We start from the raw sequence: 20,674 nt of genomic DNA on the forward strand, positions 1-20,674 counted from the left end.
ACATGGGCCAATTTACAAATAAAATCTATGAAATAAATGTATTAATATAAATATGACTTTGCAGTAAATAACACAAAACAGATGTTTTCTTTGCTAGTGAAATTATCAGAGTTTGCCCAAACTCTAAATTCTGAAAAATAAACCAGCCATAGTGGTAGAAACATGTTAATACCTATGAGATTCTGAAACAACAAATGACTTTTCTCTAAGGGTAGGAAGAATGACCAGGCAAACCTAATACTGTTATTTTTCACTAGCAACTTTTTTGTCAAGGGATAAAGTGGATTACCTGGATGACTTGAATTTCTCGATGCTGAATCCTGTTGTTGGAATGATATCTTGAGCTTGAGCCTTTAAGCGAAAAGACAAATTCAGAAATTTACAATGACCAGAGATGAGTTTTTCCTCAAGTTAAAGTATCCAGATTTTCAGTTTCTAAAATCTGTCACAATGGAGATTACAGGATTTAACAAAGTTACAATGTTTTCAATAAGATCACTGTGTGTGAATTCTTTATAGAAGTTTAGGGTTTACTAAATATGAATACATATAATGTTAATTCACAGTTGTGGCTTGTGGCATGTTACCAAGGATATAAAGGTTTTATAAGTTGTTTAATAAGTCACCCTGAGTTCACATGTAGGACTTTCTAATCTTTCAACACATACTTATTGAGTTTATATATGTTCCAGACTGCCCTCATGTGTAGATGGCTCCTGCCTTCATGGAGTTTACAAGCTAGAAGAGGTTAAATAGCAATAAAAAACTAAGCGACAATTGAACCCAATTTTGAGCAGAGATAAGTGTAAAAACAAATGATTTGGGGGTGGGAGGTAGGAGAAAGGGGCTGGAAGGTGGATGGAAGAAAGGTACATAGGAAAAGTCTCTGAAGAGGTGACATCTGACCCAGGAGTGAATCACAGGATGGGAAGAACTGTGACAAGTTATTGACAAAGAACATTCCTGTCGGAGAAATCTGTCAGTGCATGATCCTGAGGAAGGAAGGAACTTGCCACTGAGGAAATGCAGAAAGCCTGAATGTCCAAAGTGTATTGGTTAAGATGAAGAGTGATGTGTTGAGGTAAGAGAGGTAAGGGATTGAAGGCAATGGTAGTAATTTCGTGTGGATAAGAGATCAAAAGGGGGCTAGAGTACAGCAAGAGACAGGTTGACAAGTCCCACTGACAATTAAAATGTATTATACTGACAATTAAAATGTATTATACTAACAATCTAACTTGTTAAATGCCTCCTAGCACTTTCATCAGAAAAACTATTCCTCTGTTTGAATAAAAATATATCCACTTTCTGATCCAGATGTCTATAAGTCAATATTGACTCCTCCTTTCGCATTCTCTACGTAGTCATTCTCCAAGCTTTTCGGTTCTATCTCACTAACTTAGTTCAGACACTAATTATGTCTTGCTTTGAATTACTATATCAGCCTCCTAATTGCTCCTACTTGGCTCTGCTACCTTGGACAAACTACTTAATTTTTCTAAGCCTGGTTTTCTCAAATGTGAAATATATTATTACGATTATCCTTAACTCATAAAGTTATTATAACTAAATGAGTTAATGGATATACTCAACACAGTAAATACTCAACAAATTTCTGATATTATTATAATTATATGCTCATTGATTACAGTCTCATTCCTAATTCTTTCCATGTTGTCATTATAACTTTAAAAAAATCCCCCTTCAGTTCACTTGTTGCTTTTTAAAAAAAAAATAGTGGAGGCAAAAGTTTTGCCTCGCACTATTACATTCACTCTGGTAGCCTACTTCTGGGAAATTTAAATTCAAGGAAAGGCAGAAGCTCAAAATTCAGTGGAGCTTGGTCATCTATACAGTATAGCAATGCGCTGGTAAAAAGGCTCTCCAGGGGCCGGGCGCGGTGGCTCACGCCTATAATCCCAGCACTTTGGGAGGCCAAGGCGGGTGGATCACGAGGTCAAGAGATCTAGACCATCCTGGTCAACACGGTGAAACCCCGTCTCTACTAAAAATACAAAAAATTAGCTGGGCATGGTGGCGTGTGCCTGTAATCCCAGCTACTCAGGAGGCTGAGGCAGGAGAATTGCCTGAACCCAGGAGGCGGAGGTTGCGGTGAGCCGAGATTGCGCCATTGCACTCCAGCCTGGGTAACAAAAGCGAAATTCCGTCTAAAAAAAAAAATGCTCTCCAGAGCTGCCCTTGTTTTGCCTTTCTGAAGTTTGTTTATTTAGCTTTTTCCTTTTCCATTTGTTCCAAGACCTGATCTAGTTATTTTTCCAAAAATATATTTTTGTTTATGTTAGACAAAATTCATTTCCTGCTACTAAGATTCCTGCTTCATACCTAGGGCTTCCTTCATTTTAGAACAACCTTTGCAATAAGAAGTTTCCTAAGTTTTAATGTTACCCAAACTTCATTATTTTGATTTTAAGGGCGTTAAACGTGCCAATCATATGACAAAATTATCAGCTATTACTATGAAGATAAAGAATCCAATAACAAAATAGTAAGCTAAAGTTTAAAGAAGTCTCAAAAAATGTATATTAAAATAGTAACCCTGTCTTCAATGAATCGTAATTAGAACATTTGCCCAGCCTCCCCACAATCACCTAACTTCTTCACAAACTATTTCCAGAGAAACTTGCTACTTTACTTGTAGAAATAAAATTCATAAGTTTTATTTTCTTCCCATTACTTCAAAAGTTCTAGTAGAAAGTAATCAGAAGAAGAAATTTCACAAATTAATCAGGATAGAATAAGATATGTGAGCAATTGCTTCCAGACTAAAGTGGAACTCATTTTCCTCTAATGTATTCCAAAAGCTAGTTTACAATAGCAATCTCCCTCTGTTCTAACCAACAACAAATACATTTGGTCATTCTGAAAACTGGACAAAAGAGTGTAGGAATTACAGTCAGCCCTCTGTATCTATAGCTTCTAAATCCACAGATTTAACCAACATGAATTGAAAATAACAATTTTTAAAAAGGTAACAATACTATTTAACAATAAAAATATTACAAATGTGGAAATAAACACTATTTACATGGTATTTACACTGCATTAAAATATTATTAGTAATCTAGAGATGTTTTAAGGTATATGGGAGGATATGCATAAGTTATATGCAAATACTACACCACTTTATGTAAGGGACTTGAGCATCCACAAGGATTTTGGTATCTGTAAGAGGGTGGAAGGGGGTGGGTTGGAATGTGTGTCCCAGAACAAATCTCCTGTGGTTATTGCATTGGTTGAGTGGAACAAAACATTCTGAGACAGCCCAAAGACACACCAACATAAACAGGAACAGAATAAGATTTCTGAGAGAGATCCTATTTGGTTAGTTTCATTAAGTCTGCCAAAAATTATATCCTTGGTGGTATCAATCATAATCCCCTGGCCAAAAATAAAAATTGAAAAATCATTCATCAATCCATTCACTAAGTGCCAAGCATTATTCTATGTATTTGGGATTCACTGCTGAACAAGAGAAAAATCTATGCTCTTTTATAACAGGAGAAATTGAATAAGCAAGTTGTGAAGTGAATATGCAAGTTATCAACTAAACAATTTTAGATTGTTTTAAATATTAAGAATAAGGGTGGCCAGGCACAGTGGCTCACACCTGTAATCCCAGCACTTTGGGAGGCTGAAGCGGGTGGATCAACTGAGATCAGGAGTTAGAGACCGGCCTGGCCAACATGGTGAAACCCCATCTCTACTAAAAATACAAATATATTAGCGGGGTGTGGTGGTGCACACCTGTAATCCCAACTACTCTGGAGACTGAGGCAGGAGAATCGCTTGAGCCTGGGAGATGGAGGTTGCATTGAGCCAAGACTGCACACAGAACGAGACCCTGTCTAAAAAAAAAAACAAAGAAAAAAAACCCTAAAAAAAACAAAACAAGAATAAGGGTAGCATCACCAAAATGAAGTGGATGCAAGAAGCAATCCGGCTTTACTATCTCCCATAGAAAACCAAAAATCAAATTTCCAGTTCTAAGATTAGCACAAGCAATATCCCAAAACTCAACTCTTCAGGTGAGATGCTCCCCAGGGCAACAGACAAGTGAAAAACTCTGAGCAGACATTAAAAGAAATAGACTTCTTGGAATCATGTTTCTATACTGGAGAAATGATTGAGTCAGATAGCCACCTTTCCCACTATCTTGAGTTCTTCTGCAGGAAAACTGTTTTCTGCCTTAACCCACAGCATCCTGAGGGCTTGAAGGGAGAAAAATCCTTGAGGACAGCTAGTGACAAAGAGAGGAAGTAGACTAGAAACATCAGCCTTTGAAATCGTTCTTTTTTTTTTTCTTAAGTCAGCCAAAGGAGATGCCAAATTAGAGTGGCTGTTGAGCAGCATCATGCTCTAGGAGGCATGTTCCACAGGACCCTCAGTCAGAATCTTAAATGGACAAGGTTTTCTCTTTCTGACCACTCCCCGCAATCCAGAATGGGAAGTTCTTTGAATATTTGTGCGATCTAAGACAAATCTGGCCTTAAGGCTATATTTCATTCTGAAAAGAAGGCAGTGTCCTAAGGTAAAGGACATTCAGTAGGTGAATTGTAAAGAAACTCTAAGCAGACATACCCAGGAGAAGTCAAAACAAACTAGAGAGTGAAGACTGGAAAATAAATAACTTATCTTTCACTGTGAAGACCAGATGTGCATTCACAAGAAAAAACAGCAAACAGGGAACCATGATGTCCCTTAATGAGCACAGCAAGGAGCTAGTGACTAACCCTAATGAGATGGCAATGTGTGACCACTCAGATCAAGAAGTAAAATAGAAAACTCCAAGATAACATAGGAAAATCATTCAAAAATTTATAGGATATTTAACAGAGAAACAATAATTAAAAAAAACAACAACAAAGAGAAATCTTGGAACTAAGAAATACATGTGCTAAACTGAAAAAATACATTAGAGGCTCTTAGCAAAATAAATCAAGCAGAAGAATCAGTGAGCTCGAAGACAGGTTTTGGAAAATAAACAGAGAATAAAAATGCAGAATAAAGAGAAATGAAAATACGTACACAACACAAAACATAACCTCGAAAAAGCAAATCTAAGAATCATTGGTGTTCAAGAGGGAGTTTAGAAAGAATAAGGGATAGAAAGCTTATTCAAAGAAAAAAATGACAGAAAATTTTCCAAGTTTAAAAAAATGATATAAATATCCAGTTTCAGAAAGGTGAAATATTACCAAATAGATACAGCTCAAATGAGATTACCCAAAGCCATTCAATGATCAAACTCTCAAGGATAAAGAAAAGAGATGATCCTAAAAGCAGCAAGAGAAAAGAAGCAAATAACAGAAAGGAGTTCCAGTTTGTCTGGCAATAGACTTCTCAGCAGAAACCACACATGCCACAAGGGAGTGAGACAGCACATTCAAAGTGCTGAATCAGAAAAAAACTTTAAAAAAACTAAATAAGAATACTGGGCCCAGCAAACCTATCCTTCAGACATGAAAGAGAGACAAAGTCTTTCCCAGGCAAACAAAAGCAGAGGGAATTCATCGCCACCAAAACCATCTTGAAAGAAATGCTAAAGCGAGTTTTTCAATCTTTATGAAAAGGATGATAACATGCAAAAAGAATATATTTTAAGGTATAAAACCCACTGGTAAAAGTCAATAAAAAGACAAACTCAGAATACTCTAACAACTGTAATTGTGGTATGTAATCTACTCACATATCTCTAGTATGAAGACTGAAAGACAAAATCTATAAAAAATAACAACAGCAATTTCTTAAGAGATATAAAAAGATGTAAACAGAGAAAACAAACATTCAAAAATGTGGGGAGAATGGAGTTCAAGTGCAGAGTTTTTTAGTTTTTCTTTTGTTTCTTTGTGATCAAAGATAAGTTATGGTATATTTTAAATAACTTGTTATAAGATTTTGTTTTGTAGGCCTCATGGCAACCAAAAGTAAAACTCTATAATAGATACACTGAAAATAAAAAATCAACACACCCAAACATACTACCAGAGAAAAATCACTGCGAGTCTGTCCTGCAGACTCTGGCTGAGCGATGGATGTAAGGAATACTGACACAGGTATGCAATCAAAGAGCACTAGGGTACTGCCCACAGAGTGAACAGCCTCCATAAGCTGGCACTGCTTGCTTTTATTCAGTACAGACATAATGCCAAAAGCCTGGAGCAAACACAATCTGTGGGTAATTAACATTGTTGTGTCCCCCCTTGCAGCGAGCAGTCTCCCATGAGGGTGATCACGGGTCACTTTCCGGACAACATAAATAAACAAGCCTATTTAGATAAACTCCTTTGCAATTCCTTGTACCTACTTCTCACCCTTTGCCTCAGCTCAGAACAGCTGCCTTCAGCTTACTCTCCACTGAAGCTTTGCAAAGCCTTCTGACCTTTCAAAAGGCCTGCTTCTTTCCCTATAGCTTCTTCTACCACTCTGACCAATCCCCCACAAATCACTTAGTCACAAAGAAAAATCACTTAACTATATCCTTAAGAAAGGAAGAAAGGAAAAGAAGAGCTACAAAACAACCAGAGAAAACTTAAGTAAATGGCAACAGTAAGTCCTTACCTATCAGTAATAGCATTAAATGTAAATAAACTAAATTCTTCAATTAGAAGACACAGAATTTAAGCCACTGAATGGCTTAAAAAAAAAAAAAAGACCCAACTATGCACTTTCAACAAAAAACTCGCTTCATCTATAAAAACACACATAGGCTGAAAACAAAATGGATAAAGACATTCCATGTAAATGGAAATCAACCAAGGGCAGGAGTAGCTATACTTATGTCAGATAAAACAGATTACAAGTCAAAGACTGTAAAAAGAGACAAAGAAAACTTCTATATCAGGATAAAGGAGTAAATTCAGAATGAGAATATAACAACTGTAAATATATGTGCCTTCAACATGGAAACACGGTAATATATCAAGCCAACATTAATACAGCTAAAAAGGGTAAGAAAGACTGCAATACAGTAAAAGGAGAGGGCTTCAACACCCCATTCTCAGTAATAGGCAGATCATTCAGACAGAAAAATCAACAACAATCCCAGTTAAACGAAACTAGACCAAATGGACCTAATAAACATTTATAGAACATTCCATTCAACAGCTGCAGAATATACATTATTCTCATCATCAAATGGAACATTATCCAAAATAGATCATATGTTAGGCAACAAAACAAATCTCAACAAATTTTAAAAGGTAGTAATCATATAAAGTATCTTTTCTAACCACAATGGAATAAAACCAGAAATCAATAATAAGAGGGACTGTGGAAACTATAAAAACACATGGAAGTTAACATGCTTCCTGATATTCGATGGGTGAATGAAGAAATTAAGAAGGAAATTCTAAAGTTCTTTGTGATGGCTCATACTGAGTGTCAACTCGATTTTGGATTGAAGGATGCAAAGTATTGATACTGGATGTGTCTGTGAGGGTGCTGCCAAACGAGATTAATATTTGAGTCAGTGGGCTGGGAAAGGCAGACACATCCTGCATCTGGGTGGGCACCATCTAATCAGCTGCCAGTGTGGCCACAACACATAAAGCAGGCAGAAAAATGTGAAAAGGCTAGACTGGCTTAGCCTCCCAGCCTACATCTTTCTCCCATGCTGGATGCTTCCTGCCCTTGAACATCAGACTCCAAATTCATCAGTTTTGGGACTTGGATTGGTTTCCTTGTTCCTCAGCTTGCAGATAGTGTATTGTGGGGGCTTGTGATCATGTGAGTTAATTCTTATTAATAGACTCCCCTTTATAAATACATATATATATATATACACACACACACACACACATACACATATATGTATATAGGTTCTTAAAGAACACAGACACACACACACACACACACACATATATGGGAGTCTATAATAGGATATACATATTCTATTAGTTCTGTCCCTCTAGAGAACCCTGACTAGTATAGATTATGGTGCCAGGAGTGGTTCTAGAGGAACAGAATATTAAGAATGGAGTTCTTTTGTTGGTTTGGGGGTTTCTGGAGTTGGCTGCTTAATATGATTAGACCCCAAAATGTTAAGGACTCTACTTTTAATAGTATGGTGAACACTGATAGTCCTTGGTATATACTGTTAAGAGAGTTATACAAAATAAATGCATCTGACACTCCTGATTCACCGCTCGGGAGAGGCATGGAGTTTAGCGACTCTATAAATAATACCTTTTACTATGTGTGGAGAACCAAGGAACATAATCAAGTTGGTTGGCTGCTCCTACGTTCACTGGACAAAGTAATCAAAGAAAATTATGAACTCAGGGATTGTAACTTCCGGCTTCAGAAGCAGATACTGAACCTTCAATCTGCTAAGACTGTCCTGAGTGAGAGTCTTATCTCCTGTAGAGAAAGAGCTGAAACTTGTGGAAAAACAGACACAAGCACTTATCGTGAGAATGGCTGACCTGCCACAAAAGGTGCAAGCACAGCCTCGCCAGGTGTCTACTGTTCAAGTGAGGGCATTGATTGGAAAAGAATGGCATCCTGCAACTTGGAATGGGGCCATGTGGCAGGACTCTGATGAAGCTGAGGACGCTGCGCTTGTAAACTCTGATGAACCTTTTTTGTCAGAAGAAACAACTTCACTATCCCCAGTAGCGGCAACATCCCCTCCCTGGGCCACACTGCCATTAGCCTTTCCACCTTTATCTGAGGAGATAAACCCTGCATTGCCTGAGACAACAGGGATGGCCTCCCGAGGCAATTGTCAGGCAAGATAATGTTGACTCTCCTCAGGAGCCACCCCCAATACCCCTCTTTGCTTCTAGACCTATAACTAAAGTCCCAGTGGGCCCCTAGAGATGAGGTTGAGAGTTTGACCCATGAGGAGGTACACTACACTAGAAAAGAACTGCTTGAGTTTTCTAATTTATATGAACAGAGATCTGGAGACCAGGCATGGGAGTGGATATTAAGGGTGTGGGATAACGGTGGAAGGAATGTAGAGTTGGATCAGGCTGAATTTATTGATTTGGGCCCCCTAAGTAGGGATTCTACATTTAATATTCCAGCTCAGGGAGTTAAAAAAGGTTCTAATAGTATTTGCTTGGTTAGCTGAAATGTGGATTAAAACATGGCCAACTTTAAGCAAGTTGGAAATGCCTGATCTCTCTTGGTTTAATTTAGAGGAAGGAATCCCAAGGCTTAGGGAGATTGGGATGGTGGAGTGGATTAGTCACTCATCCCAGCTGGGAGGTTCCAGAAGATATACCCTTGACCAATGCTTTGTGAAACAGATTTTTGAGGGTAGCACCTGAATCTTTGAAGAGCCCTGTAATTGCTCTTCTCTGTATGTCAGATTTAACAGTGGAAGTGGGACCATTTACCATCACCCCTTGTGATCCATTAGCAAAATTTTTGCTTTTTTCCCCCACGACATTATGTACAGCTGGCTTAGAGGTCTTAGTTACAGAGGGGGAACGCTGCCACAAGGAGACACAACAACAGTTCCATTCAATTGGAAGTTAACATTACCACCTGGACATTTTGGGCTCCTCTTACCTTTAAGTCAACAGGCTAAGAAGGGCGTTACAGTGTTGGCTGGGGTGACTGACTGGGATTATCAAGAGGAAATCAGACTATTACTCCACAACAGAAGTAAAGAAGAGAATGCATGGAATACAGGAGGTGCATTAGGGTGTCTCTTTGTATTATCATGCCCTGTGATTAAGGTCAATGAGAAACTACAGCAGCCCAATTCAGGCAGGACTACAAATGAACCAGATCATTCAGGAATGAAGGTTTGGGTCACTCCACCAGGAAAAAGACCCATGACCTGCTGAGGTGCTTGCTGAAGGCAAAAGGAATACAGAATAGGTAGTAGAAGGCAGCAGTCATCCATACCAGTTATGACCACGTGACCAGTTACAGAAACGAGGACTGTAATTGTCATGAATATTTCCTTCTTTTGTTAAAAACATGTTTGTGCATGCATACACCTCTACTAAGAAAATATCTTCATTTTATTTCTTTTTTCCTTTATCATGTGACATGAAGATTTATTGACTTCCTATCAGCATTTAAGTATTGTTAACTTTATGTCAAAGCATTTGGGTTGGGGATTGGTATGTTTCCAGTAGTATGAACGATAGCTGTATTGTGTTAAATGTAATTATGACCTTCATTTTTTCTTCATTAGAATATTATGTATGATCTAAGGAGATGTATATTGACAAGGGGTGAACTTGTAATGGTTAATACTGAGTGTCAATTTGATTAGATTGAAGGATGCAAAGTATTGATCCTAGTGTCTGTGAGTGTGCTGCCAAAGGAGATTAATATTTGAGTCAGTGGGCTGGGAAAGGCAGACTCATCTTTAATTTGGCTGGATACCATCTAATCAGCTGCCAATGTGGCCAGAATATATAAAGCAGGCAAAAAAAATGTGAAAAGGTGAGACTGGCTTAGCTCCCAGCCTACATCTTTCTCTCATGCTAGACGCTTGCTGCCCTTGAACATAGGACTCCAAGTTCTTTAGTTTTGGGACTCAGACTGGCTTCCTTGCTCCTCAGCCTATAGAAGGCCTATTGTGGGGCCTTGTGATCGTGTGAGTTAATACTACATATTAAACTCCCTTCTATATATATCTATCCTACTAGTTCTGTCACTCTAGAGAATCCTGACTAATACATTCTTAAAACAAATGAAAACAGAAGTATAACATACCAAAATCTATGGATACTGCAAAATCAGCACTAAATAAGAAGTTTATAGCAATAAACACATACATCAAAAAAGTAGTAAGACTTCAAATAACCCAATGATGCATCTTGAGAAACTAGAAAAGGAAGAACAAATCAAATCCAAAATTAGTAGAAGGAAAAAAATAAAGACCATAACAAAAATTAATGAAATTGAGACCAAAAATATATAAAAGATCAAAGAATCAAAATGTTGGTTTTTTGAAAATATAAAAAAAATTACGAAGACATTAGCTAACCTAGGGAAAAAATGAAGGAAGATCCAAATAAATGAAATTAGAACTTAAGAACAAGATATAACAACTGATACCACAGAAATACAAGGGATTATTAGAGATTATTGTGAACAAATACGTGCCAACAGATTGGAAAACTTAGAAGTGGATAAATTCCTGGACACATTTAACCTACTGAGATTGAATCACAGAAAAGTAAAATACCTGAACAGACCGATAGTAAGTAAGGAGATCAAAACATTAATAAAAAGTCTCTCATTGAAGAAAATATCAGGACCTGATTGCTTCATTAAGGAATTCTACCAAACATTTAAAAAACAAATACTAATTCAACTCAAACTATCCCAAAAGTTAAAGAGAAAAAAACACTTCCAAACTCATCTTACAAAGCTGGCATTAATCTGACACTGAAACCAGTCAGGAACCCAGTTAAAAAGAAAACTACAGGCCAATATCCCTGATGAACATAGATGCAAAAATCTTCAACAAAATGCTAGCAAACTGAATCCAACAACCTATTAAAAAGTTCATTCACCATGATTAAGTAGGATTTATCCCAGGGATGCGAGGATGGTTCAACATATGCAAATCAATATATGTGCCCATAACATTAACAATATCAAGGACAAAACTTTTGACAAAATTCATCATTTCTTTATGACAAAAACTCTCAACAAATTGGATTAGAAGAAACAAACCTCAAAATAATAGAGGCCACATAAATGACAAAACTGTAGCTAATATACTAATATTATACTGGTGGAACTAATATACTGAATGGAGAAAAACTGAAAGCCTTTCCTCTAAACCTGGAACAAGACAAGGATGCTCATTTTCACCACTTTTACTCAAAAACAGTACTAGAAGTTCTAGCCAGAGCTATTAGGCAAGAGAAATGAAGGTTATGAGTATTGGGGGAAAAAAAAGTCAAATTATCCTTGTTTGCAGATTCTATGAACTTATAGTTAGAAAAACCTAAAGACTTTACCAAAAATACTGTTAGAAATGATAAAGAGATTCAGTTAAGTTTCAGGATACAAAGTCTACATATAAAAACCAGTAGCATTTATATACACCAAGAGTAAACAATCTGAAAATGAAATCAAGAAAGTAATCCCATATATAATAGCTATAAAATATAAAATACTTAAGAATAATCCAAACAAGCCAAAGATCTCTATAATTAAAACTATAGTATACTGATAAAAGAAATTGAAGAGGACACAAAAACATGAAAAGCTATTCTGTCTATGTTCATGGACTGAAAGAATTATCACTGTTAAAATATCTATACTACCTGAAGAGATTAACAGAGTCAATGCAATCCCTATCAAAATATCAGTAACATTCACAGAAATAGAAAAAGAATCCTAAAATTTATATGAAAACATATAAGACACCAAATAGCCAAAATAATCCTGAGCAAAAAGAACAAATGGAGGTACCACAGTACCTGACTTCAAACTATACTACAAAGCCATGATAACTAAAACAGCATAGTTCTGGCATAAACACACACACACACACAGACCAACAGAACAGAACAGAGAAGCCAGAAATAAATCTATGTATTTACAGCCAACTCACTTTCCAAAAAGACATCCAAGAACACATGTTGGGAAGAAGATAGTCTTATGATGCTGGAACAGTGGATAACCACATGCAGAAGACTGAAACTAGACCCCTATCTCCCACCACATATAAAAGTCAAATCAAAATTCATTAAAGACCCAAAATTACGAAAGTACTAGAAGAAAACATGGGAAAAATGCTTCAGGACACTAATCTGGGTAGTAAGACCTCAGAAGCACAAGCAACAGGAGCAAAAATAGACAAATGGTACTCTATCAAGCTACATAGCTTCTACACAACCAAGGAAACAGTCAACAAAGTGAGGAGACAACCTACAGAATTACAGAAAATATTTACATAATATCATAATATTATGTAACACTCAACAAAGAATTAATAACCAGAATATAGAAGGAACTAAATTCAGTAGCAAGAAAAAAAAAAAACCACAAAATATCTGATTTAAAAAATGGGTAAAAGCTCTGAATAGATTATTTCCCAAAAGAATACAGACAAAATGGTCAACAGGCATATGAAAAAATGCTCACCATCATTAATCATCAGGAAACTATACATCAAAGCCACAATGAGATATTATTTCATCCCAGTTAAAATGGTCTTTATCAAGAAAGACAAAAAAACAATGAACACTGGAAGTGAAGTATGGAAAAGGAGAAACTCTCGAGGATTGTTGGTGGGAATGCAAATTAGTACAGTCACTATAGAAAACAGTATCACTTTTCCTCATGAAACTGATCCAGCAATCCCACTGCTGGGTATATATCCAAAAAAAGGAAATCAATGTATCAAAGAGATACCTGCACTCCCAAGTTTATAGCACCCCATTCACAGTAGCCAAGACGTGGAATAAATTTTTGCCCATCAATGGATGTATGAGTAATAAAAATTTGGTATATATACACAATGGAATATTCTTCAGCTATCAAAAAAAGACTGATATCCTGTCATTTGCAGCAATATGGATGGAAATGAAGGTCATTATGTTAAGTGAAATAAGCCAGGTCTGGAAAGATAAATATCATATGTTCTCAGTCATTTGTGGGATCTAAAAAAGTAGATCTCATAGAGATATAGAGTAGGTGGTTACCAGAGGCTGGGAAAGGTAGCGGGGAGACAGGGGTGAAGAGAGGTTCATCAGTGGGTATAAAAATACAGTTAGATAAAGGAATAAGATTTAGTGTTTGATAATCCAGTAGGGTGACTATAGTTAGCAATATTTACTGTATATTTCAAAAGAGCTAGAAAAGAATTAGAATATTCTGAACATATAAAAAAGATAAATGTTTGAGGTGATAGATACCCCAATGACTCTGATTTGATTATTATGCATTGTATGCATGTATCAAGCTATCACATGTAACCCTTAAATCTGTACAACTATTATATATCAATGAAAAATGATACGAAAACTGGATGATGTGACAATGAGAGCATGCATGCTGGGGAGTGGAATAAAGATTGAAAAATTTTTAAAAAGGTATATAGGCCGGGCGCGGTGGCTCAAGCCTGTAATCCCAGCACTTTGGGAGGCCGAGGCGGGTGGATCACGAGGTCAAGAGATCGAGACCATCCTGGTCAACACGGTGAAACCCCGTCTCTACTAAAAATACAAAAAATTAGCTGGGCATGGTGGCGCGTGCCTGTAATCCCAGCTATTCAGGAGGCTGAGGCAGGAGAATTGCTTGAACCCAGGAGGTGGAGGTTGCGGTGAGCCGAGATCGCGCCACTGCACTCCAGCCTGGGTAATAAGAGCGAAACTCCGTCTAAAAAAAAAGGTATATAGACTTTATCTCTAAAAAAAAATGACAGCTAAGATTAGACTCTTGAAAAAGATTGGGCTAAAATGTCTTCCCTCTCTCTCTATTAAGTTTAGAAATGCCAGCAACCTCAGTACATTAACAATAAATAAACACGAAGACAACTTAATATGAAAAACTAGTTTGGGTACAGGAAAGAACTACTTATCTAGAAACTGATTTATTCACAAAAAAAGAGACAATTTTACCATAAAATGAGATGTGCACTATTTTTTTGCAAGGTCAGAGCATTGTAGATTTCTATAATTATTTTATTTAATTCCTTAAAAACAATGTTCTAGTAGTGGATGTAAGCTTACAAGAGACTCTTCTCGAGCTTGGTATAGGAAGGAAGCAAGTGTTATATATCTATACCTGTACCTGAATGACAAAGGTTTGGAACCCTTGAGGAAATCCTATTTCAAGTGGCTCCTTGGCTGTTGCCATTACCATTAAAAAAGAAAAAAAGAAAAAAGCAAAGCAAATCACTTTTCTCTCAGGACCTGGAGGTCAATTTTTCTGATAAGACAGGATAGTTGCCTAAACATGAAGCCTCAGGAACTGGTGCCAGAAATTAGGAAACCACTATTAGATTAGACCTTAATTTTAACTTATACATCACATGTTAAATGTGGTAGCTTTGTATATTTTTCAGTCATTACAATATGTCCTTACACTTGTTGCTTAAAATCATCTTGCTTACTATCACTCTATGCACACCATACTTTTGAGAACTGTCTAATTATACATACAACCTATAAAAATGCTTCACCTTCCTCTTTGTTTTGTTCCTCCTGAAAGGAGGAAACTAAAAAGAAGGTAATGAAATATAGAAGCAAAATCAGTAAATCTGTGATGATCTTTGGAAAGAAAAGACATTTAAAAATAATATTCCAGTTTAATAATCAAGATTTACTGTATAAAATACACTACAAATTATGGCTGAGGACACTAGAAGGTACTGAAAAGTTAACAGACTATATCATAACATGATTATATGTGGTTATAATGTCATATGACATAATTTTGCAGATGAACTTTCTTTAGGGCAGAAAATACATAAAACATCTAACGAAGATACTTACATTTGAAGGTTTAAGTTTGTTAATGATCGTTGTTTTGCCACTATTATCTAGCCCAAGGCACAAAACGTGAACCTCCTTCTTCTTCAGGCCAAGCAAGACTGAAAGTCTGTCTAGCAATCCCATAATGTGATTCAAATATTTAGAAACCAGCTGCAAGAAAAAAATAGCATATTATCCAAAGGCACCTTAAGTTATAGAAAATATTTGTATGTGTATTTTTAAAAAGTAATAATTTAAATACACATAATAATAGTGTGAAAACTATGTCAATGTAGCTTTGCACTTAGTAAACAGAGTGTAAGCTGATTACCAGAAAGGAGCCTTAACTGATACGCAGATTTGCAGCTTATAACAGGTGGCAACACAGACAATGCCTTTGAAATAACAACATTTCTCTCTGTAATTTATAATATTTAAGAAGAAAACATGGTTAGCCTCAGTATCATTTGGAGTCTGCCAATTGTGACACTTGAAAGTATGGAAGAATTAGGCTGTAGCCTTTCCAGATAATCAGAAACAATGAATGGGTAATGGGGTTCATGTAGTCTGATGCTGAAACTCAGAAAGTAGAAGGCAGATCAGAAAAGCAGAGAAAAACTGAGATTTTGGTTACATCATTTGAGCCACTGGTTAAATCTTTATCAGAAGCCACCGCCACTGTTTATTTTGCAATAATATGAAGTTATAACAAATTCACTGTTTTTGTTTGCTTGCTTGGTTATTTCCAGTTTAAGTAGGGTTTTCTGTCAGCAGAAGCAAAGAATCCTGATATATTTATCCTTATTTCCCCTTATTCTTTACATATATCTTTGTAAGTCACCACAAATCCCTGTGTGAAGGTTATGCATAAATACACACATTCAGTTTATTGAACCTTACTAAATATCTGTTTTTTAACTGTTACTTATTGGAAACATCCTACTAAGTGTTATTTTAAAAGAACTTTATCACATTCATAGAAAAAAGTAAATACTGATTGTAGATTTGAGTTTTTAAAAATATCTTAAAAATTTCTTTGTTAACTCATCCCTAAAGTGTTCATTTAGTTTGTTCAATTGTATTGATTCTTTGAAAAAAATTCCTTCTAAGTAAACCTAAAAAAAAAAATCTCTATCAGCAATTCGAAGATAGAAGTATTTGGAAGTCAAATAAAACTGCTATGTACATAAGACTTGCTATGTGTTAACTTTATGGCTGTTTATATTCATCTAAGGTACTATTAAATTGACACTTCAGATCTCTAAACTAAACTTTTCAAAGGAGCTCACTTTAGGTCCACTGCTCCCCAAACCTTTACTTTGTGGTAGGAGGCCAGGGAAATCCCTTTTTCCAATCCCCAACTGCTGTAGGAACTGCTACAATATATCCGTGTACCAAATATCTCCCACTACTTACCAACAGTCACTTTCACAGTTCTCTAAATACTTTTATTGTCATTAAATTCACTTATTCTCCTCTCCATCTAAGGTTGCATAAGCAATCTGTCATATTACAGTTTCTTCAATACTTTTTATTCCATACAATTTCAGGCAAGGCCACATCTTGAAGGATGTGAGGCTGTAGCAACTTTATCAGTAAGAGGCTTCCAAGACAACTATATCTAAAAGGAGGCTGCATAGTCAACATTTTGCTTAGAACTTCTGGGAGATGATTATGGCTTAGAAATTTCAAAACTGAATTTCAGTGATGTGCAGAGAAGAGATGGTACAGTGCCACACCAAATGGTGAGGCCTGTAACAGAACCACATTTGTCTTTCCCCAGGGATGAGTTTGACCTTAGGTACTTCCATTTGTGCCACTTCAATTTACTTTTCTCCTTGTATTAGAGATTCAAATCTTATTCAGTCCATTTCTTTAAATCTCAGCTTAAGGATCAGCATTTGTAGAATCTATTTTAAATTAACCTTCTGATGTCATGAAGCAATTCACACAGACCATCTGAATTCAAAGTAAATTTGCTATTACTTTATTTACTGAGTAAACATATTGATATAAATGCTTATATCTTGTTTTTCATTTCATAAAATTTGGAACATATTTTAAGAAAATATGATCACTTCTCACATTTTTCCCCTCTAAGCATCTACTATAAAGTACTGAGTGTTTAAAGCCTGATGCTTGAATATTCGTTTTCACAGTACCTTGTATTGAGACTTTCCATCACTTTTCCATGGATTATCAAACACTTGATACTTGTTACTGAAGTATTTTGGGACACACAATTTAGAAGAGAAGGCAGTTTTTCTAAAAGAGGTAATCACATTTATTGAAGTTGCTTTATAAACAACTATCATAGAGCCTTTAAACTTCTACGTTTCTAGTAGTTATAATTTTCCTTCCATAAGTTGACTTTCTGCATACGTAAATTAATAAAAGATAATTCAAGCCATTCAACATTTATTTATCATGTCTTAAGTGTACAGTGAGAGATACAATTGTTTTCTGCAGCTTTCTACTCCAATAGCCATGATTCTCAACCTTGGCTTTCAGAATAAAGCTCAAACTTCCAAGCATAGCTTTTAAGGTTGTTCACAATCTGGCTCCAATCTTCCTTTCTTGTTTTTTATCTTACTGAACCCCTCTCTTTGCACACCAGCCAAATTCTCTTGGCTATTGTCTGACAGACTGTTTCCTAAAGGATTACGTGTTGCCAAAGAAGTCCAGAAGAATTAGGCTGTTATCCACAGTTAACAGCTTAGAGGGTAAGCTGCAGAGACAGAGTGATAGCCCAGAGAAAACACCACGAATGATACTTAGTAAACTCTACAAAGTGTTTGTTGATTGAAATGCTGCCTACTCTTATTACCCCAAATAAATGTTCTTATTCGGCTTTCAGTTTTTGATGATGGAATTTAAATTACACTTATACAAACACACACCCGAAATACAGGTGTCTAAGTTGGGCGTTGTTAAAATCCACCAACCAAACAAACATTAGTCCAAACCAGTTTAGGGCATTTTCTAGGGCCTCTATTACTCACCTTCTTTTCTACTTCTTATACATTATCAACAACTACGCGCGTGGAGTCAAAAACATGGGAAAGACGAAGAGGAATTCTAAAACTGACGGAGCAGAGGGTGGCTCTGCTTTAAAAACCGGGGTTGGGGAGATACCTGTTTTTTGAGGTTAGTCCAGAAGGCGCAGGAGCTGGTAACAGGAATGGAGCCACTCGTATCGGTCTCAGGGATGGAAATCTGGTGCGAGGGTCCCTCAGCCTTCTTCTCTATGCCTACATAGGAAGGATGCCTGGTAATGAGCAAAGCCTCCTCCACAAGTTGGGAAAACCCGCAGCCGCTGCAGCAGCCTGTGCATCAGTGGCTGAGCAGGCGCCTTGGCATGCACCGTTCCCTTGGCAACAAGAGCTTCTTCCGGTACTGAAGCCACGCCTCTCCAGGGGTCTCGGCGAGTCAGCCGTAGTGCTGTAGCTTCTGGGAATGAAGAGCTCCGGGAAAAGGCCGGAGGCACGCCGAGGAACTATACTTTAAAGAAAAGTGTGCGCAGAGGTGGCAGGGTGAGCTGCCGATTTCCTGCGAGGAGCCTTGCAGTTCCCGGAGAAGCATGCTGGGAGTTGTAGGCGCACGCACAGCTTTCTGGGAAGCGTTGGACGTTCGCGTGTGCCGCGTGTGCGTCGCTCGGCGCTGGTCTTACTAGGGATGCTAGAGGCTGGCGGCCGGTGAGGCGCGGAGAGCATCGTTACCGGGCACAAGCGCAGCGTGGTGGCAACGACTGCAAGACGCGACTTCCCCTACTGCGTCAAGATGTGCGCCTGAGTTGCCCGGCTGCCATCGTACCGACTCTCTGGGCTCTGATAGGCCTCCCAATGAGTCCCGGAGGAGTAAAACTGATAGAAGGGAGAACTGGCGTAGAAAGTCAAAAGGCGTTATTCGGCTAAGAAAGTATACCTGTACCCCCTGCTTCTTAGTTGTCTGGTGTCCAGAAGAGATTTCCACCAGGCATAATCTCCTGTGAGTAGATTACAGTCTCCAGAATCAAATCGGCAGGTGGTCAGGAAAGGCATTAATAGTCAATAAAGTTGGCCACCTTCTTAAATTGCACCTGGATTTTCTAGTCATAGTCACAAATGATCTTCAAATTGAAAATATTTAGGCATACTTTTCCCCACATCTTTTATTACTGCGTTTTCCAAAGGACACATTACAGATGCAGTCATTTTAAAGGTCTAGCCTTTCAATCTGCCCAACCCCACTAGCCTCACCCCCAGTGAATCATCTTCATGATGTAAATGTTCTTCAAATAGGGTTTTTGTTTTGTTTTGTTTTTGTTTTTGAGACAGAGTTTAGCTCTTGTTACCCAGGCTGGAGTGCAATGGCGCGATCTCGGCTCACCGCAACCTCCGCCTCCTGGGTTCAGGCAATTCTCCTGCCTCAGCCTCCCGAGTAGCTGGGATTACAGGCACGCGCCACCATGCCCAGCTAATTTTTTGTATTTTTAGTAGAGACGGGGTTTCACCATGTTGACCAGGATGGTCTCGATCTCTTGACCTTGTGATCCACCCGCCTTGGCCTCCCAAAGTGCTAGGATTACAGGCGTGAGCCACCGCGCCCGGCCCCAAAGAGGGGTTTTTATCTCTTCTGTTTTTTGGTTTGCTGTGGGTGTAGGATTTCCTCCCTTCTCCCTCCGCACCCCCAGACCCTTTTCAACTAGCATTATGTTTACTACAGTACCCGTTCTTTGGCCTGTTAATTTATTTGACCTATTAAATAGACAAGGAGGGTGCAAAAGGAGACTAGAAGGAATTCTGTCAAAGGAATATGGTAGAGCGGACGGTTGTAAGCACGTGATTATGGGGTGATTTATCTTTTGTCACTTGTCCAAATTTCCAAATGTGATTGTCATATTTACAGTGAAAAAAGGGGTTCAGGGTTAGTGATTGTTGTTGAAAGACAAAAACAAAACTAACAAAGACCCTATAGATGTATATCAACATGTAAATGTCCTTATAAAAATGGTGTATGGAAATACATTATTTCTTACTCTGTGGTCTTAAGCCAATTTACCCTTCTCTGTGCTTCTATCTTTACCTTCAAAAATATAGTATTCATCTTATCTGGTAGTTCTGAGTATTAAAGAGTAACAGAAATAAAAATGTTTGGCATATATTTATTGTTCAATAAATAATGTCCTGTCTTCTTCTGTCCTGAATTTTTATTATATAAACAAAATTGACCCAAAACCTAGCTGTCGTGGTTCTTGTAACTTCTGA

General features: G+C 37.4%; 1 protein-coding gene across 2 annotated transcripts in view; it reads right to left on the bottom strand.

Annotated features, from left to right (window-relative positions):
* Positions 1-18,985, bottom strand: part of ARL6 (ADP ribosylation factor like GTPase 6) — a 39,718-nt gene extending 20,733 nt beyond the window's left edge. The window contains exons 1-4 of one of the 2 annotated variants that reach the window (XM_064380004.1): positions 18,564-18,985; positions 17,591-17,693; positions 15,450-15,599; positions 290-351 (exon numbers count right to left, since the gene is read on the bottom strand). In XM_064380004.1, the coding sequence (XP_064236074.1) occupies positions 290-351; positions 15,450-15,572 (185 nt within the window). In that variant the 5' untranslated portion in view covers positions 15,573-15,599; positions 17,591-17,693; positions 18,564-18,985. The remainder of the gene's footprint in view (positions 1-289; positions 352-15,449; positions 15,600-17,590; positions 17,694-18,563) is intronic. The other variant, XM_012474158.2, reaches the window with a different exon arrangement.
* Positions 18,986-20,674: the final 1,689 nt, after the last annotated feature.

This window comes from Aotus nancymaae, unplaced genomic scaffold, assembly GCF_030222135.1.
Source record: "Aotus nancymaae isolate 86718 unplaced genomic scaffold, 86718_ANA_hifiasm-v0.15.2.pri h1tg000022l_1, whole genome shotgun sequence".
In the NCBI taxonomy this organism is placed as follows: domain Eukaryota; kingdom Metazoa; phylum Chordata; class Mammalia; order Primates; family Aotidae; genus Aotus; species Aotus nancymaae.